The sequence below is a fragment of the Scomber japonicus genome, chromosome 3 (assembly GCF_027409825.1).
Source record: "Scomber japonicus isolate fScoJap1 chromosome 3, fScoJap1.pri, whole genome shotgun sequence".
NCBI classification, from domain to species: domain Eukaryota; kingdom Metazoa; phylum Chordata; class Actinopteri; order Scombriformes; family Scombridae; genus Scomber; species Scomber japonicus.
Window position 1 is genome coordinate 32,601,407 of NC_070580.1, and position 27,814 is coordinate 32,629,220.

At 37.7% G+C, this 27,814-nt stretch overlaps 2 protein-coding genes across 2 annotated transcripts; both read left to right on the forward strand.

The window, feature by feature from the left end:
- Window positions 1-12,547: 12,547 nt before the first annotated feature.
- Window positions 12,548-16,929, forward strand: LOC128355618 (deoxyribonuclease-1-like). Its single transcript, XM_053315929.1, has 9 exons — window positions 12,548-12,628; window positions 12,796-12,890; window positions 13,909-13,998; window positions 14,168-14,280; window positions 15,018-15,130; window positions 15,447-15,601; window positions 15,694-15,790; window positions 15,925-16,063; window positions 16,525-16,929. The coding sequence occupies exons 1-9, from the start codon at window positions 12,548-12,550 to the stop codon at window positions 16,617-16,619; spliced, it is 978 nt and encodes a 325-aa protein (XP_053171904.1). The 3' UTR covers window positions 16,620-16,929.
- A 717-nt stretch (window positions 16,930-17,646) lies between these two features.
- On the forward strand, window positions 17,647-26,430 carry si:dkey-222f2.1 (keratin, type II cytoskeletal 8). Its single transcript, XM_053315263.1, has 10 exons — window positions 17,647-17,958; window positions 21,611-21,819; window positions 21,911-21,971; window positions 22,585-22,680; window positions 23,422-23,586; window positions 23,811-23,936; window positions 24,183-24,326; window positions 24,434-24,510; window positions 24,600-24,646; window positions 26,321-26,430. Exons 1-10 carry the CDS (start codon window positions 17,647-17,649, stop codon window positions 26,428-26,430), a joined length of 1,347 nt encoding a protein of 448 aa, XP_053171238.1.
- The last annotated feature ends 1,384 nt before the right edge of the window (window positions 26,431-27,814 follow it).

The window sequence follows — 27,814 nt, forward strand, 5'->3', positions numbered from 1 at the left end:
AAAAAGGAAGTTATACATAAGAGGTAATGCGTCTAATGCTGCCTGGTAATCTCAGTCTTTGATGCAGATCACAGGGAGTGTGCACAAAAACAACACGGTGCAACTTCAAACAAAGAACACCACTGAAGATTCAATGACACTGACTTATTCAGACTTATTCAGCCTCAGAGGAATACACTGCATTTTCTGCTCATAGCCCATAATGTGCATCACATGTATTTTATGAAAGCTTGTTTTAAAGTTCCTTTTAAGCTCGCGCACCAGTAGCCAGAGGGAGACATTTCAGTATAGATGAAAAGTAACTTTGACATTTACAACATATATCAATCTTCACAGAAGCACAAAAAAACATCAGGTACAGAAAAGCATTATTTATAGATTTTGGGCTGTAAAATTCAATGGTTTAATATTTAGACTTTCAATATATGGTCAATTTACCAAAATTATACCTGCACAGAAATTTGTCCTGACCCATCTCAGCAGTGTAGGACATTGTGAGAGGAGGTACGTACAGCATTTAATCCTCCACCTGCTTTTTTCAGGCACCGTCACTCCTGCAGTCTGTTTATCTGCACACATCTGTATAATTAATGCATCAGATGTCGTAGAATGGAGACACATTTTGGCTGTCAGAGAGCCGCTCATGGAGATTTTGAACGCCTGATGTGACACAAATGACGCATACAGATAAACTCATTGAACAGGCATAAATAGAGTCGAGCTCTGCAACAACCAAAAAACCAAAACTCAAGTCTCAAACAACACACACTCACACAGAGACTGATGTGCAGTGCGTAATCTTCATGACAGCTATAACATGTCTATAATCACAGCATGTATTCACAGCGTCCGTTACAGAGATCTGAGGGTATTACTCCAGATGTCAGCTCTGCTCACCAGTGTGTGAATGTTCATCTGTTTAACATTTGAAAAAAAAAAAAGAAAGAAGAAACCCAAGTCTATTCTTTTTACGCCTGTAAATACATTCAACATTGTGCTAGAATACACAAAGAAAACATTTTTTATGCTGGTAGAGAAGCCAAACTTTTGTTCCTGGACACGCAGCATAAAGCCATAAAATATGCAAGTCTATCAGTTACTTTGGCTGTCTGCGTACGAATGCTAATTTTATCTCTTCTCATTTTAATTACCCAGATCTCATCACTCAGCGGATCTGCACAAAAACAATAATTTTAATGCTGATTGAAAAGCTCAACTTTAGTCTCTCGGGACTACAGCTGCACAGAATACATGAGTGTGTTTCAGAATCACAACATAAATGATGATTTGAGCTCTGCTTTTTTTTAAAAACTACCAACTGCTCTCTGTCTGCACTGGAGAGCAACAAATATATAAAGTGTTATGAATTCATAATCGGAAAATGGCATTGTGCTTCCCACTTTAAGAAAGCAGTCTGAATGTTAATTGGATGAACGATTTACTCCTTGTCTCTTGACACTTGAACACAATAACATAAATGTATGAAGGAAGCTATAATAGAGAGCATAATGAAGCATTTCATTAAAGTAAACTGAATTCAAGTGTTCATTTAACAGCCAATTTCGAGTGCTATACACTGTAAAACATAAACAAGAGAAGTGAATGCTGAACTATGCTCTTCTATTGTCGGCCGTTATATGCAAGTCAAACAGGTTCCCATAAATTATACTTAAAAGAGATGCATTATGCACGTTTCCAGGTCTATATTTATATTATATATTGGCTCTACTGGATTATCTTTGCATGATGTATTGTTCACAAACTCATTATTTATCTTACACTGGCTCTTAATGCTGCCCTTCAGTTCAGGCGATTTCTGAACCAGGCCCTTTTAGCCCCTGCCTCTTTAAGGCCTCGATCTCTTCTGACTGGCCGGCTTCCAGAAACTTCCTCTTGGCAGACATCCGCCAACTCCTGAGGCTACGTAAACGAACAGTTTGACAGATGTCATCTCGTTGGGGGAAAAAAAACATTGCATAAATGGACATCTGACATCATTACAGTGTATAAATGACAGAAAATAAAAAGTATAATCGGACATTTGATGTATTGTTCGATTTTCCTTAGACGAGTATTCACAAATCATTATCCTAAATTTTTAATGGTCTTTTTTCTCTATTTTTTCCCTGCTCGAAATGTCCATTTTCCACATTATTTCAATCCATATTTCTGGTAAATCTACTTTTCTTCATATAAGGTCAGTTTGTGGTAGGCTTAGAAAATATCTCCCTTAGTGTCTGCAGTTGCTTGTTTTCATCTACAAGCCATGAACTTTGCTTGTGGGTCTTAAAAGTTGGATGTTCTTCTACCAAAACTAAAACTAACTAAAACTAAAACTTCCTCTTCTTTCCAAGCAGAAACCTCCAGGGATAAAAAAATGAAGCCAAAATGTGAGTTCAACACACTGCAGTTCCTAGAATAGCCACCTGAGGCTGGCTCCAAAATTTAGTCAGTCCCCATAGACCCCCATGTTAAAATGCCCAACTTTACAGCCGAAATAAACATGCTTACAGCCTGGTATAACATCATTTTCGTCTCTATAACTAATCTCCCCTTTCATGACCACTGTACAGGAATTTAAACTCACCCATTTAAATCTTATTAAGGCTTAAAGTTATGCATAAACAAGGGAGTGACCTCTTTGAGTAACAGGTGGGTGCTGTCACAGACAAAATATTGGTTAGGTAACATGGTGTAATCCCAGATTCACACAGCATAGGCATAGTATTTCAATGTGTTTCCAGTGCATTCAAGTTCAAGTTAATTATAACATATTTGTTGCCTAAAGGTTTGCCTAAAGGAGGTCGCACTAAAAGAGCCTCTAAGGAGTCGGATGTTCAGATTTGTTTTAATGGTTTAAGTCACTAGTGAAATTCAGCATGAGCATTAGCACTCATTAGTATTATCATGGTTCAACATAGACTGTAAATGCACTGTGCTAACCAAGCTGGCAGCTAGCATTAGAGTCATCTCCACCCTCTCTTCCAAATATGGTCATTCCTGGCTCCAAAAATCCAAGATGGCAACAGTCAAAATGCTAGCTTTTAAACCAGTCCACAAAGCAGCCGTGTCCATTATTTTTTTAATGATTTAAGCTTATATTTCACTAGTGAAATTCAGCATGAGCATTAGTATTATCACAGTTAACCACAGACTGTAAATGCACTGTGCTGACCAAGCTGGCAGCTAGCATTAGATTCAGCTCCTCTCTCTCTTCCAAATATGGTCATTCCTGGCCAAGATGGCAACGGTCAAAATGCAAACTTTTAAATAGGAGTCCAAAAACCAGTGGGTGAGGTTACAGTAGCAGTGTCCATTATTTTTATAGTCTATTCTTCTTTCCTTTCATTTCTACAATAACTGTAAAAGTACACAAGCATCCAACTCTCTGTCCATGAACCTGCAACTGCAACATTACTCGTCCTAATTGATGATCCTCGACAGGACAAGTTAAAAACAAAAAACACACAGCGTTGATGGATTTTCTCTGATCTGATAGCAGAGTTCAACATCAGTATCACATTCCCATCAATCAGCTCTCACAGTGCAGCGAAGCCTTGATGTGCTGTGTGCAGTATCCCACCAGAATCACGAGCAAACATTAAACACACACACACACACACACACACACACACACACACACAAAGATAAAAGCAATCTTTGTTGTATATATTCATAATTACAATATTCAGTCCTTTATATTAAAAAAAAAGTTTCTGTCACAGAAGTGAGGGAGGCACATATGAAGTAATAACATCTTTAATCTTGTTTGGGTTATTTTTATACAGCAGATTTATTTTTAAATACGATTGTGAATATGATTAAAAAAACTATTTTCATATTTCCCAGTGGAGAGGCCACAAACCTCATAAATAATAGATAATCTATGTTAAATCCATGAAATGTATTAAAAAGAGAAACTATCACGATTAATTCTTATTATGAGGTCTCCACATTTAATTTGAGTTTACTTGGAAGTAAGGTAAGACGTAAAAGAGGGTCAGAGCAGCTCAATAATACATTCAATATTTTTCAAAAAAGCGATTGACAACCACCAAAACCTCCAGCCGGTGGAGTTAAGTCAAATGTAGAGTCTGCACATTGTTTGAAAGACCAGTGAATCTGTAAAACAGGAGAGTCTAAACAGTACAAAACCATGTTTACTATGGAAAACCAACCAACCAAAGTCAAAACAGTCTCCTACAAATTCAATTCATATGTTATATTGTTCTTACCAGATACATTTTGAGGGAAATGTAATGCAGAATAAACTATGATCAAGTAGAAAGTGCAATATTTTTCTACCATAGTCTACTCACAGCGCGAAGGTCAGGGTGGATGATGTACTTTGTAAACCAGAGCGTGCATCCTTAGCTCCACATGTAGTTAGGTTCAGGCATGAAAAGCAGTAGTTAGTGTGTGCTTAGTGGTTTCAGTCAAGTGTTAATCATGTTAACACATCCTGTCTCATGCTTCAAGTCACTTTTTCAATTTCAAAACCAAGAACACAATCTTTCCCTGATCATAAACAAGTGTTTAAAGATAATTTAAAAAATGCTCATTATGCTTTATCTGTCAGGGTCTGTTAGTGTCTGTTAGGGTTTTAGTTGATTTTCTGTTCTTGTTGTGCCACTTCCTGTTTTATTTTGAAGTCCTCGTCTTACCCCTGTCTTCCTGTCAAGTTTCCCACCTGTGTGATTGTTTTCCCCGCCCTAATGTGTTTCACCTGTGTCTATTTGTCTTCCCTCTCCTTGTGTATTTAAGACGTGTTTCCCTTCCCTTCTGTGCCAGATCATCTTGTCCTTTGAGTTCCAGCGTATTATTTCCTTGAGTATCTTCCTGTGAGTGACCAGTTTTGATTCCCCGACCATAGAGTTTAGCCTGCCGATTAGTTGTACCTTTGCCTGTTGTATCGCCTACCTGGTTTTGACCCCCGCCTGCAATAAATGACGACTCTGAGTAAGCCTGAGCCCATCGGTTCCTACATTGTGTCCTGATTCGTACCTGATATTATCTGCTACAAGAAAAACATTGTAATGCAAGAACATCTGGGGAAACAACAGAAATGTTTTGTCACTGAATAATTATATAGCAAGTTGATATAATGAACAGTTGCTTCCAGTAGTTATGGAATAACATTATCACTTATTTGAAGTCGTGTTTCTGTCCACCTGGTGAATGAAAGTCCAGCACTGAGGCTCTTTAGCTGCTAAATGCTCCAACATGTTCACCAGCTAACTGTGTTTACTGTTTGGTGCTGAGCGGGTAGGGAAGGTATTTGGGTTTTAACCACTTAACGCACGCTGTTCCGTCGACGGAACGGGACGGATGTTAGGAGGTAGCCACAAGTTCTTCTGGATGTTTTAAACACCAACCCTTAAACATATATATTCATGCTGTACATCGTTGGAAAGCTTAGATTGTCCTGATTCATTCAAGACCACTCACGACTTATATGGTTGCTCACAGCCGTAATAGTATTAGAGATTAGCTCGGCTAGCCCCTGAGCTAAGTAAGAAAAGCTATAATGCCTACATACCTTCAAAGTCTTCCCTTTATCCACAACGATCATCTTATGACTCAGGACTTTCTGTACAGCTCGCCAAATATCCATTCTTGTGAAATATGAAATCCGTTTCCATAAAACCGGAATATTTTCCTCAATATGTCCATGTATTTAGTCCAACACGTAATGTAATAACACAAATAACAAACCATATACGGTCCGTTTACGTCATTTCCTGACCTGCACGTCCATCTCAGAGTACACGTGACTAGATGTTTACGATCGTGAGCCTCTTCTGCTTCTGACGACACCACACACAAACCAATCGGTGCTTCGGATTAGGCAGTCTCCAAAACCAATGAGGACATGTGACCGACAACAATGACGACATGGCTTTGATTGACTGCTGTTCTAGCCTATGGAAATATTCGGTGAAATGAAGTTACACATGAAGTGATAACCTTTTAGCCAATAGTCACAGGTTTCCAACGGTGTATGACACTAAGCTATTAGTTTGGCTGTCCATAAACAAACTCCAAGCGTAAAAGAGTTGAACCATATATCATTACGCACTCGGCATTTTGGTACACGGTTGGTTCTTCTTCGACTTAACATATGACTTATACCAAAATAAACAGATAGATAGATAGATATGGCCAAACAAAAAAATATGGTTATATGTAATAATAATAATAATAATAATATGGCGTCAGCTTTCATTAGAGACCAAGATTTTGATTGTAGGCAAAGGAGATGTGAAGTTATAGGTGTTTGATTGTGGTTATACAGCTTTGGTAACCAAGTGTCCATTTGGAGTCTCCAAAAAGGACCTAAGGAAAACGCATGGACATACCTGTTGAAAAATAATTCTGAAAAATTCATCTTTTGGTCTTTTGACTCAAAATTTGGACTGCATGAAGCCAAGACCTGTGGCTGTGGCCTCATTGTCTATATCCTGCTGAGAGGTCCCTGAATGTCTGTACACATGTCATTGTAAAGGCAAACCTATGGGCGAGTAAACAACCCCATCATTGTAACCTCTGCCACTCTTTGTCAGTAAGTCACAGAATCACACAGACACTTTTACAAGAATCCTGAGAGTGTTTCCTTTCCAATGATACCAGACACATCTCTGAGTCTCAAACTATGTGGGATCTGTGCTGCTCACAACTTGGGCATGTCGTTTAGGCTAATAGCATAAAAAACAGGGGCGTGTGTTAAGTGGTTAAAACTTTTTCTCCAAAAAACAGCTGCTTCCTACAGCCAGCATCAATGTTATGAGACTGCTAAGAGTGAACCAAAACAGTAAAGTTGCAGCAAGACAGCAAAACAATGAGCTGAAAGTCTCTATAAGCTTAGTAAAGCCGGGCAGACCTATGATTCTCTGCAGGTGCATCACTACAAGCATCACCTCTGACCCTAAACATTATTATTTGGAGCATTGTTGTGGCCGCTTTAGTAACATCCACTTGCATTGATGAAAAGTATAATTCAGGTGGCAATGCGTTTCTCTCCAAACATATTTACTGTTACAAATAAGCAGTAAAGAAAATATCTAGGGGACCAGATCGCTGTAGACTGGAGTGAAGACTTGATTTTGCATAGGTTTATGTTTATATTATGGTTACGGTTAAGATGCACAGTATACTACACTTGTGAGGACCAAATGTTATAATAACTAGTCTCATTACCCATAATTACCCTTTTATTTAAGTATTATTTAGAAATAAATGGAACAAACTACCTATAGATATCAGGGAAGCCAATTCACTAAATATTTTTGAGAGAAAGCTTTTACTATGTACTATTTTTATTGTTATTTTAATATTTCTCCTTTCTTTTCTATTTTTTTTAACACTGTTTTATGCTCCTTTCATATGAAGCACTTGGTTTGCATAATGTCTTTGTTGTAAAGCAAATTGAGCTGCATTTATTGTATGATAGGTGCTCTACAAATAGTTATTATTATTATTATGATCATTATTATTACTCAACACACTTGCATTAGCATTATTACATAATACGTTATTGGCTTGTTGTTTCGCAGCAGCTCAGTCCACTAAACAAAGTCTTTAGCTCTGTATTTGCTGCTCATACGTAATTTTGTGATGGCGTTGGGTTTGAACTCTTATGTGAAGCTATGGCGATTGTCATCCAGCTGTTCATTTGCAGCGCTCGTATGCACAGCACATACCTGGCAGTAGCATCACAGATTCAGCCTCCTGTCAAGCAAACATGACAGGCGATGACAGTCACTTCTGGGACTGATGAATAGTTTATTACCTACCTGCTGTCAAACAGCAAACATCCATCTGCAGTTACACTCACACACTTCAATTCATTTAAACAAGATGGCTGTTTTTATGTATCTTAATATTTCAGGCTGGATGTTTGTTCTTTTATTATTTAGTCTGTGTCTTCCCTTTCTGTCTCCTGTCTTTGATGGATGCTCACTCGTCCTTCTTTGCTCTATATTTTTCAGAAAAGTTTAGTTTTGATTTGTTTTCAGATATTTTGTAAAGTACTTTTTGTTTCACTTACATGTTTAGATATCACGTTTAGATGATTAATTACAACTTATCCAGACACACCCAACATCCTTCGTTTCTATTGCTGTGTTCATCTCTGCTTTATATCACCTGTGGATCATTAGTGAGTGCTGGTGGAGTCAGAAGTTTTGTTCCACATAAATCCTTGTCTGTATGTAAATTTCAAAGATGCAGTACCAATAATGGCCACTAGATGTCACCGCAACATAAACTCCAGGTTCACCCTGTACATTACTATAGACTAGAGCCTTGGAAAGAAATAACTAATTTGTGTGCATGATTTAGTGATGCTTGCTCTCAGTTTAATAGCTGGAGCACACAAATGATGTAATCTCATTTTATTCACCGGCTGTCCCAAACTAGTTAGTGAAGTAGAAGTTTAAAAAAGTAATCCCTCAGACAATGAATCTGCACCACTGCTGACTTTTACTCCACTTGAACTAAACTGAAGCACAAATGAAGCTCCATTCAGCCCCAGTGTTGACTATTTCTTAGGTCATCCATTCATCTTTTGGTGCATTTGTCTTACACTGTATTTTTAATGAAGAGTTTGCACATAAATCACAGAATTAGTGGTGAAGTCAAGTGAAACATCACTTTGTCTCTATTTCTGTATTATAATAGTCTTGGTGTGAATCTACTTATAATCCCTTTATTAATAAAACTCTTTCTTGTCTTTCATACACAATGTCTAACTCATTGTACAGATTTTTTAAATTGTTCATTGAATGCAGCTGTTTACTCCTTCTTCTGTTTGTTTTTTTTAGTGTGAATCTAACTGAGTGACATCTAAACCTCCAGCAGTTTGTTAATCCTCTGCCTCCACCTTCTGTCTAACACCTTCAACTGCAGGTTTGGTCTGTTGTATAAATACTTTATAAATAATGTATGAATAGATATTAATAGACAACAGCATCATACCATTATTTAAAAAAAACAGCATAGATAGTAATATAAGTCAAACAATGTACTGGATGGAGGATGCTGAAAAATAAATTAATGTAGACAAGAAGAGGGTTAATTGTCACATATGTGTGTGTGTGTGTGTGTGTGTGTGTGTGTACACATATGCATATTCTGAGTAACATTAACTTCTACTGCTCACTTTTAAAGCAAAGTGTACTGTTCTTTTGTGAATTTCAGTGGTTAAATGTATATTTTTGGACTACTTACACATCTGGTCTCTCTGTTTAATTACAGCTGCTGTATTTCCTTGTATTTATTTATTTAACACAAAATAGGTTCCACTTCGTCTAAGTTTTCATAGTGAGAAGTATGCAACATGTCATTTCTGCATCAGTAAATCTGTGATTGACATTTTGGTCTATTTAAGAAAGCTGTTAACATGCACTTATCTAAATTACTCACACTTGGTTTGACATAGTCGCACCTCCTTTTCTTTTCTGACCTTTGTTGTGTAGCAACTACTGGTCTCTAGAACATGTAACATGTGGCAGAGTATAACCCTCTTTAACTATAACCTCCACAGATGTAAAGCAAAGGAAGCCCCTACTTATGACACATAGGTAGGGGCACACACAAATATGCAAGAGAAAATAGATGCAGAACAATCAAGCAAGCAAGCTTTATTATTTACATTACAAAATAACAAGAAGAGTTATCTCAAGGTGATATTCACATAGACCAGGTCTAGACAGTACTCTTCATTTAATTTAACCCTTTAATAGGCAAGAGTGGAAAATGAGATGTTAATTAGGGCCCGAGCACTGACCAGCGCGAAGCCCTATTGTATCTGTCAAGATTATTAGTATTAGGGCCCGAGCACTGACCAGTAACGGCCTTTTTGCCCCCCTAAACGTGCCCCAAAAGTCACCAAAGTAAGCAGGCAAGCCAGACCTGGCGAAAAATTTGATATTTTATGGTTTGCATAAATGGGTGTGGCAAAATGGCTCTCTAGCGCCCCCTGCAAAATCAATAAAAAAAACTCTCAAATGAAGGCAAAAAAGGTGTGGTACTGATCTGCCTGATGTCTTGTGACCTTTTGTTTGTATTGTCTTCATCTTGTGACATCTTGTGGCATGCAAACACATGTTCTTCTTAGGTTAAAGGTTAAAGGCCAGCCATAGATAAAGGGACAGAGACTGTTTTATCCTGATTGACAAATTGTTTAGAAAGTGGAGTTTTTAGAGATAAACAGTATAGTCTTGTTAAAACTGGAGTAGTCAGAGAGACTCAGATTGGCGCCAGAGACTCTTTCAAGATTGGATATTTGACACTGTTCTCTTTTGTAATAAAATCTTTTAAATGTACAAGTGAGATGTGTCAGCGGTGGTTTCCTTCTTCTTCATCAAGACATCCATTGTTATGTAATAATACAGAAGCCAAAACAGTAAACTTAGAGTAACAATAGTTTGGTTTCACTTTTGAGAGGCTGTTCTGTCATCTATATTTCTATACAGTCAATGGTAGTTATTAGATTTGGAGGTATTTCATTTTCAACTTTGAACAAAGCGAAGCTAGCTGTTAACCTGTGCTCCCAGTCAGTTTTAGTTCTTTATGGTTTGTTTGGTTTTTTTAGTTATTGTTTTATTGTTTTTAATTTGTTTTTAAAAACAATAAACACTTATTTTAGTATTTATTTCCTGTTAATTGCTTTATGTTCCTGTGTTTTATCTATTTATGTACAGCACTCTGTTTCAGCTGTGGTTGTTTTAAAGTGCTATATAAATAAAGTTGAAGTTGAAGTCTTCATGCTAAGCTAGGCTAAAATCATCCTGACTACAGCTCATGACTTTATATGATCTCACTCTCAGAAAGAAAACTTATTAGTGTATTTTACAAAATGTTGGCTGGAGAATGTCTTCATCTTTTATGCAGGAGTAGTTTTATTTATGTTATCCATCAAATAATATCTTTTCTTTTAGCTGAGAGGTGACAGAGCAGCTTGGTGTGTGCCTGTAATAAAGCTGCAATACTAACAGTTCAAATTACAGAAGTGCTTATTGGCCCTGATAAAAGATAGCGTGTGTTTGGCCTTAGACGCTTTGCATGCATCTGTGTACATGTCGTGTGTGTGTGTGTGTGTGACTGTTTTCAGCAGCTCTGTGACCCGCAGACACTTCCTGTTACTTTGAGGTTAGACATTTGTTGGAAGTAGCGCCTAACTGCTTTCATTGTGCTTATGTCAGCCAGACCGGTGAGTCACTCTTTTTTAATTTGCTTTAATTTGACTACTTTTATTGACTGAAACTTCTCTTCAGTACTGAAACTACTTAACTGTTGTGTCTGTTTACTATTTTAACCTTATAACACCTGATGCAGAAAACTGAATACAAAAATATCACATGACACTTTCATGTTAAAGACTGCAAAATGAAACAGAAATATTGCTGCTTGTTTGTGTGACAGTGGAGCAGCTTTATTGTGAATGATGTGAAGTAACATTTTATTATGCAATGTTGCTTTGAATTTTATATTGTTTGTGACAGAAAGAGGAACTGTGAGAGGAGATAAATGTGATATATGAAGCATTAAGGTTTTTGGTGTAACACTTCATCAACATGATAGTGTGTAAAAAAGTAAAAATATTGTCAAGCAACATGTCCTAAAGCACAAAATTACAGTTCTAAAGCGTTATAAAGGTTTCAAAAAGTCCTAACACTATAAAAAGATGCTTTAAGATGTATGAAACATTTAAAAATAAACTGTGGTCTTGTCTAAAAACTTATGACTGAAAGTGGAAGTGAAAGAAAATACAGTGAAAAGTCACACCATTCATACACGGTCACCCATAAAGTTCTCATGAAATGATTGTGACAATATGATTTATTCTTGATAGATAAAGTGTAAATATTCTCAAATTTGTATTGATCAGTCTCATTGCACCTGTCAGTGGTGATTACTGATGTGTATAAATAGAAAATAAAAAGAGGAACGTGTCTGAAAACAAAATTATTCCAACTTTATGGGTGACCGTGTATAACCTCTCAGTTGGTTTGATTTTATTTCTTTCAAACATGTTAAAATAATTAAATAAAATATATAGACAGCAAACTTTTCAGTAAACAACACAAATCGTATGCATTATATATTATGACACATTTCTTGATGATACTTTTTTCTCTTCAAATTAATTATTAACTTTGGTCACCTCTGTGCTTTATGATGTAGTTGATATCGCAGGGCCATAAAATTAAACTGTAAAAGTGGATGAAGACAGCTGATCAATCAACCACAGTGTCTCCGTCCTGCTCTAGTTTTCAACATTATATAAACCTCAGTTTATTCTTTTTCTGCTGCCGCTGCTCTCCCTTTTCTTCCTCCATCTGATCTGTTTATTACTTGTCTTTATTGAACATAATAATAAACTGAATTTGAAGATGCAACCTTTATCTGTAGAGGACTGCAACAGATATTCTTCACTATTTTCTGACATTTTATGGCTAAAACAATTAACTGACGAATCAAGACAATAATCTGTAACCACTCCTCTAAAACATTTTTCTCATCTTTCTTTCATAAAAAAGTCACAATGAAGATCGCAGCCTTCAATGCCAAGAACCTGGGAATAAAAAAGGTCACAGACAAGAATGTCGTCAACTACCTCACCAAGGTAACTCTAACTTTATACTCACTTTATTTACAATACATATGTCCTCTGTGAGATGTCTCCGCTTTAAATGACTCTCCTGGAGCTAAATTTTATGTGCAAGTTTTCTAAATGTCCATCTAATTTGCTGCCTTTACAAACACTGTATATTCTCAAACATGTTGTTCCAGATCATGTCTCAGTACAGTGTGGTGATGATACTGGAGGTGATGGATAAGAGCGGTGAAGCCATGAAGACGTTACTTCAAGAACTCAACAACACCAGGTGGGTTTTAAAGACACATTTGACTTTCATACAAACTAGAACTCATTTTCTAGTTTCCACAGTATATATTTTTTAACAGCATCTGAATGTGAAAGGTATTCAGTTGGTTGCAATCTGCAGCCTCACCACTAGATGGCACTAAATACTACACACTGGTCTTTTTAGTTGCCAAAATAAAAATAAATCAAACAATTAAATAAATTGAATAGATTTGGTTATTTGCATTTCCTTTATATATAAGCGTTTAAATTCTCATAATTAAATGCAAAATGTTCTTAAATAACAATTACCTTATTGACCCGAATCTAAGACAACTGTGATTATTGGGAAAGTTTCTCAAAGATATTCTTAATCCAAGAAGAAGAGAGTCCTCATCCTGGAAGTCTTAAACATGAAACATTTCCTTTAAAGCAGAATGTAAACCACATATTTGTGCATCATTACTTTCCTCTATGGCAGGAAAGACATGTTACAAGAACCTAAATGCACTATTAACACAACGGAAGAAACTTCCTTTCTGATGATGGTTTGTTTACGTGGCCTCCAGAGCCCGAGGCTTCCTAAAGCTGACCAATCAGAATGAATGGGCTCATTAAGAGGCAGCAGAGGCTGAACTGAAGTGCAGTGTGAAGGGCCGGTATAAGATACATAAGGAGTGTTTTTTTTTTAACTGTAAATCATGCAAAGATATCCCAGTAGAGCCCCGAATTTAAATATAGAGCTGGAAATGTGCAGCATATGTCTCCTTTATCACAACCCACAATGCATCACTCTCTGTAGCAGCTCGTGTTACAGCAGTACTCTCTTTCAAAAATAATTGTTGTTAAAATTTAGTAGTCTTGTCCACAAATATGAGACGACCCCCACTTTTCAAAAGCAACCCCCCACCTCCAAAATGAATCGTCTTATATTTGGGTTAATACAGTATTTAGTTAGTTATCGTTGTCTTTTACCTGAATAATTGGATAGAAAATGTATTCCTGGTCTCCTTTAATGTTGTTTCTGTTTCCTGCTACAGTGGCAAAAAGAAAAAGAGTCTTTACTCCATGACCACCAGCTCCCAGCTGGGACGAGACACCTACAAGGAGAAGTTTGTATGTTTCTACAGGTGGGACAGACAGTAGCTTACTTAGAAATTAAAACTCATTATTGTATGATAGTCATGATAACTAAGTGTTGTTTATCAAACATGTTTCTGTATGTATATATTTCACAGTTTCTGGTACAAACACATCAATATCTTATTACATCTGTGTGTGTTTATATTTGTGTCTCAGAGAGGATGAGGCGACACTGACGGCTTCTTACCAGTATGAAGACAATCAAGCTGGAGATGAAGATGCCTTTGCCAGGGAGCCGTTTATCCTGCGCTTCAGCTGCCCAACTACAGGTACTCATGTGTTTCTAAGTGTTTATTTAAACCTACTGTTGTCTTCCTGTCCACCGTGCAACTTTTGTCCTTGCAGGTCAAATATGGCCTGGTTTGGTTTAACTGTTTATAAAGCATAACTTCTTCAACTTCAACTTCAACTTTATTTATATAGCACTTTAAAACAACCACAAAACAATTTAAAACAGATTAAAAACAATAAAACAATAACTAAAAAAAACAAACAAACCATAAAACACTAAAACAGGAGCAGAGTCTCATGCACGGTTGTAAAGCCAAGGAATAAAAATGGGTTTTAAGACGTGTTTTAAAAATGGACAGTGAGGAGGCGTGTCTAATATTTAAAGGAAGCTCGTTCCATAGTTTAGGAGCAGCAACAGAAAATGCTCTATCCCCTCTGAGCTTCCACTTTGACCTCGGTACCTCCAGGAGCAGCAGATCAGCTGACCTGAGGCACCGAGCAGGAGCGTGGGGCTGAAGGAGCTCAGAGAGGTAGAGCGGGGCCAGTATGAATTATCAGCCATTTCTGTGTTTGATCTTTTTAGCCAATTTCATTCCAATTTGTTAAAACAGGATTTACACAAATTATGGTTTACAGGCCTCATTTGAATAAAACCATATCTAATTTTTGAGTTAATACCTGTCGTCTTCCCAGGTAAAAATTGACCCGAGGACAACAGGAGGGTTATTTTGGTTGTTGGGGTGTATCTGTATACTGTACCTATGTATTGTTCCAGTTGTGAAAGACCTGGTGCTGATCCCAGTCCACACCAAACCAGATGACTCTCTAAAGGAGATCGATGAGCTGCATGATGTGGTCAACGCCATCAGGAAGAAGTGGACGACAGATGTACGTTTGATAGTTTTGTAGCCTGAAACTGAAGAAATGCTTTTCCGACTGGAGGAGGATAATGGAATAAATAAGGGAATTATCATGTACTCTATGATTCCCATCAGTAATACACACACTACTACAAAAGTCCTGAAAGTGTTATTTAAATATATTTACTTTGTTCATGGGATGTAAGCTGACTTTAATCATTTATAGAGCAATTTCATTTTTAGATCATTTAGACCACTTTATAATTGAAGTCCCCAAACAGATAGACCTTCATTCTTCAATGTCATATCTGCTAATTACATGAGTTTTTTCATTTATTTTGCAGAACATTATGATTCTTGGGGACTTTAATGCAGATGGACGCTACCTCTCCAAGAAGAAGATGAAACAGATCCGCATCCGCGCCGCTCCCTATCATTGGCTGATAGACGATGATGTCGACACCACGAGCAGTAACTATAACGACCACACCTACGACAGGTAAAACACATGTTTTAGCACTATCATCTGAAGTAGATGTTTGTGTTGTTTAAGAACTTCTTTAAAGGTTGTGATGTATTTTCTGCCGACAGGATCGTGGTGTATGGACAGACCATGCTGGACGCCATCGTTCCCGGTTCAGCAAAGTCTTTCAACTACCAGGAAGAGTTCAACCTGACTGATGAAGAAGTAAGACATGTTTCTACTAATGAGTACAACTTTAAACCTCTCTGGTCTTAGAAATAGAAATTATTAACAAATAAATGCATTTTAAAGAACTCTGGTGTAATTATTCAAATTAAGACTTAATTTTCTTTTTTAAGGCTCTCAGTATCAGTGACCACTATCCTGTGGAAGTGGAGCTGAAGACGGATCAGAAACAAAAAGTACCGGCACAGAAGAAGGTCCCTGTGCCCCGAACAATAAAGCCAATGCTCGCCAAACCACCAACTCCGAAGAAAGGTATCTAATGTTTTACTGATATCAGTGACACATACAATATACACTCACCAGCCACCTCATTAGGTACACCTCTGCAACCTAATGCAATCTTGAAAGGTGTTCCTGATACTCCACCATCACCCGCTATGACCTCAATAATAAACAATTATCTCCTTTCTGACAATGTTAACAAGAACTGAAAATGTATAAACTTCATAAATGTAGGATTTAAAGCAGAGCCTTTGTATTAACTTGAATTAGATTACACAGCTGTTCCTAATAAAGAGGTCAGTGAGTGTATCTTGGACAGCGGAGGAGCTATTGATCAAACTGTATTAAATCATCATAAACTGACTGAACTAACATAACTCACCGGGAGAGAAGCAAGATGGCCGCCAATTAATTCTCATACACATGTTGTGGTGTTTATTTCTGGGTGTGAAGTGTAAGTGTCAGTTTTGTTTTATTTTTGTTTCTAACAGCACCACAGAAGAAGAAGGGGGGTAAGACGGCCAAAAGGAAGCCCAAACAGTCAGGAAACCCACCGGCCAAGAGACAACGCCTCAACAAATGTTAGACAGATGTTTAAGATCTTGCATCAATTAATAATGTTAAATTATTATTATTTTTAGCTAGCACTGCTTAAAAATGATTTGCTTCTCAAAGCTGAAATGTCTGCCTCTCTCTGCCTGACCGTTGAACTACAACAAAGATGGCTTGAATGTTGTGGAACGTGTATCTATTATCACTTTTAACCAGGTCAGTACTTCTTCTTTGTGCAGAATGATGTATGTATAGCGTTAATCTGAAAGAGATTACTCTTTTGAATAAAACATGTATTTACTGTACTGTAACATTTAATGGTTTATAACACATTATAATGTTGTTACCACTTATTAAGTCTAAAATTACAACCACTGAAGTCCTATATTGCATTTGTGCTTAATGCCATCTTATTTTTTTATTAATGTTATCAAGTGGGTTTTATTTTCCATTGGATTACATTGGTGGTGCTTTTATGTTCTTTTTATGTCTCATGATGCATTTCCTTTGTAAGGCACTTTGAGCTGGATGGAAATTGCTATACAAATAAAGCTACAGGTATTATCTGCAAAAAGAAATCTCAAAATTGTTCTTAAGTACAGTATCTGAGTAAATTTAACTTCCCACCACTGCTCCACAGTATCCATAGTGTTTTTGCCAGGTCTCTAATGAAATTGCAAATATTTTATTGGGGACATTAAAGATTAGAAGGTGACTTTTTCGTCCAGTAGCACCTTGCAACTGACTTATTTCACCCACATTTTCCCTGAACATCTGACACACTGGATATTTGACACCACAGCGCCTCTCCTCCTCCTCTGACTCGCCCCCTCAGGAGGTTTAAAACCCACCTGACACACCTCACTGCGGTCGGACACGCACCTGCTCACTTTGCTTCTCTGTCGTTGACTCTCAGCTCAGCTCAGCCTGCTTTTCATAATCTGCTTTTAAACTGCTTTTTAATTTCTGTTGTTTCACTAATCTCTCCTTCTTCTACCCATATCTCAGTCTTTCCACTACCTTTTTTTCTATCTTCTACATTCCCTTCTTCTCTCTCCACCATGAGTCTGAGTCGTACCAAGCGAATCAGCTCCAGTAACTCTGTCCGGAGCAGCAGTGGGTCGAGGAGGCTGAGTGGTTTTGGTCCAGTTCATGGGGGTTTCAGTGGCATCTCCCTGAGCAGCAGCTCTCTGTATGCGGGCACCAACGGGCATCACCACGGCCTCGGGGCCCCACTGGCGTCCCTGTCTGTTAACAAGAGCCTGCTGGCCCCCCTCAACCTGGAGATCGACCCCAGCCTGTCCATGAGCCGAGCCCACGAGAAGGAGCAGATCAAGAGCCTCAACAACCGCTTTGCAACCTTCATAGATAAGGTAAAGAGACCAGAGATGAAGAAAAATAAAATATCTGCAGCTATTTTGATAATTTGATGAAAATGAATCAATTCATTTTTCACATTATCTTGTTACGGACTATAACGTGTGGATTTGCTGCTTTTCTCTGTTTAATGTCATTGATTACCTTCAGGTGTTGGTCAGACCAAAGAGGCGATTTAAAGATGTCACCTTTGTCTTTAGGAAATGGTCATTGCATAAAGTTGCATTCATTTTGATGTGGTTCATAAAATGTGTTCAACCTCAAAACAAATACATGCTTTGCAAAAAACTAAACATCTTCAAGTTTAAACACCATGTGCCGAAAACATAGTAAAAACATTTGCACTACTAATCATCCAATACATGATTAGTCAAGCAACATACCTTTGTTTTTGGTAAGTTTAACATGTTACAACATTGCTGTTACGCTGTGTGTGGGTAATTTGGTAACTGACAACATTGTCCTTTCACTGTGGGAGCCATTACACCACATTAGACATAGACATTAAACCAGGGTTTCTTTAGCTTACCATAATGTTACCTTTACATCTTGGTTTGGTAATTCTGTGACTTTAAGTCCTCTATCAAAGACATCCAACATGATGCCAATTGAAACTGCAGTGATAATGATTGTTTAAACCCAGCTAAAAGACTGCAATTGCAAAAGCAGTCTGTGCATTAATGACTGGTTGTAAATAAAACATCATTTCCAATATTGCTGTTACATTAGCAAAAGCAAACTTGTCTTAACTAAACTGAAGAACCCAAGCTAATCTTAATGAACCTGCAAAATCTCACAATAATATCACAATTGTTCACATATACTGACCCTGTTAACTTTACATTGTGTTTATATATTTAAAACACATGTTGAAGGTGTGGGGCAGATGTCTAGCTAATAGCAAAATACTAGCTGTTAATAATGGTTGTGTTGAGGTTCCTGAAGAACACAGGCGGTACACATTTCCCACAGAAGGAGTGACCGACTCTGTGATAATGTCGGACATTGATACCCTACTTAGGGAACATCTCCGCTTTCTCACGGAGTAGGTAACACACTCTCACAATAGAGGCATTGTTGGCTTCTCACATCAGCAGAGATACTCTTGAGGCACAGAGAGATGGAGGTTCATTTGTCCAAATGTAGAAAATGAACCTCTTTTTAAGCTTTCTGGGTGCTGATTTAAATCAAATGCATCACAAAGAAGTCAAACACATACTGATAGTATCTGCAGTATATTTATGACATGATTCTCTCTTGTCATGCAAGATTACACCACTTTGTTAGTGTCAAGGGCAAATTGCAGAAGAGAATTGCACATATTTCAACTTTATATTTCACTTCCTTCCATTTATACTGCCTTGAGCAGCTAGAAATCATTCAGTTACAGTCAAAGTACAGAAATGGGGTTACTTTGTGATTTGGCACCCAAAGATTGGTCATAAAAGGACTGTTTGATCTGGATTTTATTCATCAAAAATACTCTCAAGGGTGTCATTACCTGCTTCTGATTTTCAAAGTGTTGAAATATCTTGCAGGGCTGTAAGTAAAGCAACAAAATAAGACAGTATTTCATTCAAAAAAATTGGTAGTTTTGCTGAAAAATGTTCCCACAAAATCAACTAAATATTGTGAAACTGCCATACAACATTTGAAAGCCCATCTGTTTTTTAAAAGAGATGGTTGATGTGACTTTCCAGCTAATAGGTAACTCACAAAAGAGTCCTTGTTTGCTCTTGTTGGGGTCACAAGAGCTCTTAGTTGCAGGAAGAGCTCGTTAAATCTAGGAGAGGTTTGCTTGTTCAGTAATATCTCTTTGGTCCAAGGATTGGTGAAATGTAAGAAAGGAGTTTGTTTTTCATTCATACACACTCTCAGATTTTCCCATTTGGTCAATTTGTTTCATCTTTAGACAACTGGGGAGTAAGACCACCTCTCCTACTCTGCAGCCATGCATAACGACATGATAAAACCAATAAAAGCCAGAGTCAAGTCAACTGATTAATAATCTGACCCTGGATTTAACAGTGTAATCCAACCCCACCTGACCCCAAAAGCACTGAAACATTAACGAGCTTGAGCCCTCATGCAGAGAAGTAATTAGTCCAATGCAACAGACAGACAAAGTTTTATTTCTTGTAGGCTGTTTTAGGAGGTCAATGACCCAAGATCACTGGGTATGTAATGGCATTTACTGATATTGGCTGTTGCAGAAGACAATCACACTTAGACCTGAACTGCTGATAAAACAAGAGACTTAAAACCTTTAAAAAAGAGCCAAAAAGTCACTGAATGCATCTGGGATTTAAACAGCCATTTAAACCCTGAATCCTGGTTTTGGGACACTGGATATTTAAGCTATCTGCCCCATTTCCGTCCCATTGAGTGGTGTTGAAACCTGATAAATCAGGTCAGACATGGTGTGGTTGTGTCTCCGAGGGAGATTATTCTGCTCCGAACTGAACACGGGCTTTGTGTTGGGAGGTATAATGAGAGGTGGATATACCCGGCCGCCGGCAGGAAACATGAGCTGTGCGGATCCGGACCTGGAGTCCAGTCAGGTGTTGATGTTGAGCTGCTTATCTGCTGGAATGATGCCATTTCTTCCCTTTGTTTTATTCAAGCAATACAGCAGTGACTGACAAGACAAAAGGCCAAATGTGCAATGTTGTCACGTCAGCACAACACATCCTTTCACTCCAAGCACTGCGTTCCATTTACCACAAAAGTTGGAAGTCGCAGCTGGGAATAATGTCACATCCAAGTTTGAATCATTCCAGTTAAAGAAGTCAGAAAACCAACTCTAGCCAGGTTAGCTAAAACTAGAACCAAAAACGCCTTTCGCTGTATTTTGCGCATATAAACACTGTAGCAACACATCCACAGATAGAATTTGGACATTGCGGTACGACTGATTTAATGAGACACAAATAAGACAGAACTGCTAATAAACAGGATATTACTACAACTTTCAAACTGTTGATGCACAGGGCTATTATCTTAGATTTTGATGTCGAAGCTGGTGAGGTTCATTTGACCTTTCAAATCAGAAATACGAGTTAAGGGGGTGTTCAAGTTGAAATTTTCGACTTCCGAGTACAAATGGAACTCTTGTCAATGACAGAAAATGGCAGATTTTGGTTGATGAATACTGTTTTATGTTTTATTTGATGAGTTAATAATACAGGATCATAGCATCAGAATCAGAGACAGCTTTATTACCAACTAAGTTTGACATTTGCCTCAATTTTCTAACATGCCAGCCATAAGAAAAGTAGTGGTGAGGAAAGTCAAACATTTGGTAGGGCTCCAAGAGATTTCTTTAGAAATTATTGAAGTTAAACAGCTGTAAATATTGAGCTAACATTCAACCTTTTTTCATTTTTTCTTGTTAAATACCCTATATAAATGCTGCTTGTAATGTGTTTCACGACCTCTCTGGATTCCAGAGATCAAATTATGCTAAGTTAAGTTTCAACAAGCTAAGAACGGTCATTTGATCAGACACCATCTTTAACAAACAAACAAACATTAAACACAAATCAGATGTATAATGTTAAAACATCCAATAAGGCTGTCAGAGGATGCATTAGAGAGTACGAAAACCCTCTAACTGTGGTGACTTACTTCCCCACCTCCCTCACCCAGGTGCGTTTCCTGGAGCAGCAGAATAAGATGCTCGAGACAAAACTGGACCTGATGCAGGGTCAGGGGGTAGGTCGATCCAACGTGGAGCCCCTGTTCGAGGCCTACATGGCGGGTCTGAGGCGCCAGATGGACCTGGTCAACAATGACAAGACCAAACTGGACGGGGAGCTGCGGAACATGCAGGGCCTGGTGGAGGACTACAAACACAAGTACATAATGACACCTGACCTCTGTAATATCTTAATGAGTATGTATTATTTGTGTCATGAAGCTCTGCCTCTGTCTTTGTCGCTGCTCCAGGTACGAGGAGGAGATTAACAAGAGAAACAACCTGGAGAATGACTTTGTTATCCTAAAGAAGGTCAGAGACACATATTCATTCATAGGACTGACCATTTTATTGTCTTTTTCCCTTGTCTCTCGTCTTTCTCATCCTCTCCCCTTCTCTTTTCTAGATGCCCTTGAGCATTTTTTAAAAAACATTGTTTTTAAAAACAATGCTTTGGCAAATTTCCCTGTCAGTGTCACATAGGGACGGTCAGTTTTTCCACATAACATGCTCTGGAGATTTATCAAATCAGAAACTTGTAAGATTTTCGGAAATCTGACTTCTTGACTGTGGTACAGATGTTGGTTCCCTCCCTTTTATTTTCTCAAAACCCCAATTTAGGTCTGAAAGTTATTAGACACCAATTCAAAATAAAGACATTTCTTTATTCTTCCTTTTAAATGAGGATTTATGATATGCCAGTCATTTAAACTCACCTTGTCTAAGGAAATGGTTTTGGTTGCATGTAATGCTGCTGAGTAAAACTGTTTAATGGACCAATATTAGTTAGTCATAGCATTAGTTAGTGTCTTAACTTTTATCTGAGCATGACACAGCGAGGCTACAACAGATTGAAAAAGTTACACTTGCAGGTTTTACGCAAAATGTGTCTTTTAATCTCTATTTCTGTATCTTGTGTGTTCAGGATGTAGACTCAGCCTATTTGGTGAAGGCAGATCTGGAGGATAAAGTTGGATCTCTGACTGACGAAATCAACTTCCTGCGCAACGTCTACGAAGAGGTAATAAAACATCTTTGTGTTTTGAAACATAGAGGTGGTAAAAATGGTTATGATTTTATCAGAACAGCCACCTTCGTATGTTTTTTTATTGCTTATTGCTTATTTTTACCCACGTTGGTATCCACCTATTTCCCTGTACGACCATTACAGCTGGACTGACGTGCAGTTCATTGTTCTGATGTGACTCAGTGGTGACTCAACTTCAAGCATCAGCTGCCTCAGGGATGTTTCTATATCAGCCAACGGAAATATTTTATTTGTTGTTGTTGTTATTACCTATTGTCAGGCTTTTTTAGGCTTTAGTAATACAGATAAACCAAAATATTGCCCCCGAAAGAGCTGCAGGAACATGCCGGGACATGTAGCGTTGAAAAATGAGCAAACAATGTTTATTTTGGTTAGAAACATTGTGATTGCATGACTCAGATATTGCTGACCATACACTTAACACTATTCTTTTATTATTGTGGTGAACTAATTCATCTCTTGAATGAATGAATGAATGAATGGCAAAATGTGTTCAATTCTTTAATATACAACTAAACTGAAATTGACATTTTGCATCTTAAAGTCACTGAATGTCATCTTCAACAGATCTTTTTAATTATTCAAGACAGAAACACAAAACAACATCCAAACCGACTCTTTATAGCCATTAATTAGTCCTGTAGAGTCTGAAATTATAAATGATAATAGTCTCAAACACAGGATGATATATTGTGCCTTTTATTCCCTGAGCAGGAGCTGCGTGAGCTGCAGGCCAGCATCAAAGACACCTCTGTGGTGGTGCAGATGGACAACAGTCGCAGTCTGAACATGGAGCAGATCGTCGCTGAGGTCAAAGCTCAGTACGAGGAGATCGCAGCCCGCAGCCGAGATGAGGCCGAGGCCTGGTACAAGAGCAAGGTGAGGACTCAGAGAAGATGTTAAAGTTTTAATCCATAATCCTGCAGTATTGGTTGATTTGGTAACACGTGTACTGGTTACTGGTGGAGTTTGTAAAAGCATCTGCATCTGATTACAGTGCAGCCAAACAAACTAATGCTGTTTCACACATCATATCAGTCCACCTCTCAACTCAAAGAGACAAACAGTATTACAGCTGATGTTTGATGTTCTTCTGTCTGTAGTTCGACCAAATGTCAGTGCAGGCCAGCCAGTATGGAGATGAGCTCCGCGTAGTGAAGGGAGAAGTGGGCGAGGTCAACCGACTGATCAGCCGGCTGCAAAGCGAGATCGAGGCGGTCAAAGCGCAGGTATGGATACTCACAAAGTGTTAAAAGATGATTGTATCTCCCTTGTTTCTCTTCCTTACCAGGATGTTACTTTCTTTTACAGATCCATTTATACTTATCTATATTATACATTACATTACAATGACTTAATAAGTACAACTTTATTTATACATATATCACTCAAAACAAAGTCTAGAGACTAGAAATACAGAGACTTTTGTGATGCAGCATGGATGATTCCCTGTTTCTGTTCCTGTCCCCCCTCAGCGCGCCAGTCTGGAGAACCAGCTGGCCGAGGCAGAGGAGCGTGGAGAGCTGGCTGTGAAAGAAGCCAAAGTCCGGACCAGAGACCTGGAGGACGCTCTGCAAAGGGCCAAACAGGACATGGCCCGACAGCTCCGAGAGTACCAGGTTAGATAATAATAATAATATTCTCAATGTAAAGATGTCCAACATCCAGTAATGTAGAATCAAATTGATCTAAAACTCCTTTCTACTGTGTCCCTGTCCATCTGCAGGATCTGATGAACCTGAAACTGGCTCTGGACATTGAGATCGCCACCTACAGGAAGCTGCTGGAAGGAGAGGAGGACAGGTGAGAGGAAGGAAGAAGAAGGTACGATTCAGTGTAATGTGTCTCTCCACTAAAATATACCAACTAACCTCCTGTCTCTTGTCCTGCAGACTTGGACATCAGTCTATTCTCAACATCCAGGCTGTCTCCAACTACAGTAAGTAATAAACTCAGCTAGAACGCAGCATAAGACAAATCTGAGCCAGGTGAACCACATCCTGGTTTCACACTATTATATACATGAGTTATATAAACATCACTCTTGCATTAGCAGCACATGAACTTAAATTGTAAACAGCAGATTTCTTTCCAACTGTACGTAATTTGATTGACATATGTACATGTTTGTATTGCAGTGTTTCATACTCTTTGTAATTTTTTTCTTAGAAAATTAAGCCTCTTGGGAGTCATAGTGGCCTTTTGGTCTAGGACACACACAGACCCAAATCTGGCTTTTAGCCTCTGTTATTGCATGTCATCTTAACCCTCATTTCCTGTCTGCTTCTCTACTTACCACAACAAAGATGATACAAAAAAAGATCTAATACAAGCCTTTTGTACATTTTTTGGTTTTGGACGCCAAGGTACAACAACTTTAATAGCAACCAGGGCAACTAAGTAAACCTGGACATTGATTAATCATGTAATTAACTGTTTAATTGATGCAGCACACAGCACATTTAGAAGAAAAAACACATAACCAGTACACAGAGCTCTGTATTTTACTGTATGTCCTGTTTCATGTTTGACAACGTTGGTTACTATTTTTGGGACGAAGATGAAAGTCAGTATTTATTATGTGGGGAGTTTGTACATCTGGTATACTGTCTGATAAACCAGCTCCATGAGTGGAGACAGTGATTAACATGTATATACAGTTCTGATAAGACTGTATACAGACTGCTTACACTTTAATGGAACCTAGAGGTCATTTTTAGAAGATCTCCATTCAGATCGTTGACCATTAATGAGTTGATCACAACACTTCAGTAGCTGTTTGCATTTGTACTACATGTCCTGTTTTCAGTGATGTCAAATACTTGGCTCACACTAGACTAACTTCAACAATCAAAAACAAAATGAATCAGCGACTATTTTTATAATTGGTCAAAGTAATCTTTATTATCCTCAAGGGGCAATTTGTTTCATAGCCAGCAGCAACAATCAACAACACACACCAGCCTACACTCAAATTACACAAAAAAGACAAAGGGTTACATATAGTGTTAAAAAAAGCCAACAGTAACAGGGACAATTGTGGTTTTCAGTCTGTTGGTCCTGCATCTATGTAGATTATCTCTGTGACCAGATGGAAGCAAGTTGTACTCAATGAACAGGCAGTGACTACAGCCAGCCAGGAGTGAATGGGTTTTATTTGTGGCTCTGAGGATCAGTGTACATTCTTACAATGACTTTCTTAAAAAAGAATATCCTGGAAGGCAAAACACAAACCAGCAGATAAAAGAAAAGGTTAAAACACACTCAATAAAACAAGAATACAACATTTTCGTAAAAGAGGTGCCAATAGTTAACCCTAACCCAAATATTGTCTGGTTTCATCTTCTCAAAAGTATTTTCTTTGTCATATGTCACTCAATTAATAATCTTTAGGTTTTGGATTGTTGGTCGGACAAACCAAGCAAACTAAAGATGTCACTGCAGGCTGAGAGACACTCTTTAACAGTTTATAGACTAAATGATTTATTGATTAAGTGATGTGTTTTCTTTTTCTATATCTGTCCATCTCATTCTCGTTTTCCTTCTTTTCTTCTGTGTCTGTTTTCCTGTTTGTCTTATCTTCCTCTTTCACTATATCTCCATCTTTTTCTAGGTACTAAAAGTACTAATGGTTATTACCACGGTAACAGCAGCTCACCTGCTCCAAAACTGCTGATAAAGACGACTGAGACCAGAGATAGCAGCAGATACAGCACTCACTGAGAGCACACACACACACACACACACACACACACACACACACACACACACACACACACACACACACACACACACACACACACACACACACACATTCACATGTTTCTGCAGTTTTGTTGTGATTTTCTAACAGGTGTCTCTAAATGTTTGAGGGTGCAGGTAATTACTAACCTTTACTTATAATAATGGAACAATTAAATGATCTATGCATCTAAACAAGTAAAATTAATTAATTAAATTAATTAATTAATTAAATTAAAAAAATTAAATACTGTAACTGTAATTCAGTAATCGACTACTGTATCATTTTCTATATTCATGTAATCTGTGGTGAGATTATAAGAATCTAAAAATATTGTAACCTTGAAAATCATTTTAGGTCTTATCCTAGTTGAAATGTAGTTGTGATTTATAGTAATCCAAAACAGAATTTTGTCTCTTTAATTAAGTAAGAATTAATTGGTTGTTGGTATTTTTTAGGGTTTTGATGCTATTATCAGATAAAGTCTTCATCTACAGATGTAGTCAATCAGTTTAACTTTACTATTCTTCTGCTGTTGCTTCCACAAACACAATAAAAACAATCAGACTCTGGAGTGTTTTGTTATTTGTGCTTTTTAAAAACTGTTTGATGATGAAATTCAAGGTATTACATTTACCACACTGTTTATAATTAACATGTAAGCAACATCATTATATCTATTTTTGCATGTTTGTTATATAGATTCAATATGGGGATTCTTTGGTTGTATCACCAATCATGCTATTCCTGTTTGTATCTTTCTTCTGTGTAAATTGATAGATTTGCTTTGAAAATTGACTAAAAACAATGAATAAATGCATGAAATTATATAAAGTTATACGTGATAATATATCTTGTCTTTAAAAGGAAATGTTGATATCTGTGATCATAACCTTTATTAATCTTGCAGTGTCTTATGAATAAACTAGCATGTATATGAATATTTACATAAAGACAGAGTTCAGCGATATGTTCAGCAGAGGCAGCCTAAAAGTCTAATTTATAAATTTCATTAAATAACATTCTGACAATGCTTCTCAACTCCATACATGTGGCAGGGCCTCTGGAAACAAAGGCTCTGCTGACAATTTAATTTTATATACACATTTCGTTCAGGACCACTGGATTATATCAGGCTTTACTTATACTGTGTCCACCTCTCAACAGCTCCACTTCTTACCTGTATTATTATAGCTGAGCACTGCCCTCTAGTGCTTACTTTATGTAGTGCACAGAATTAAAAAACACTACATTTAGACTTGCCCAATCAGGACTAAATTATTATTAGTAAGAATTGAAAACTCCAAGTATAGTAGCCTTTGATGAAGACCTGGTCTAGGCCAGATCTAATGTGTTCTGGATGGT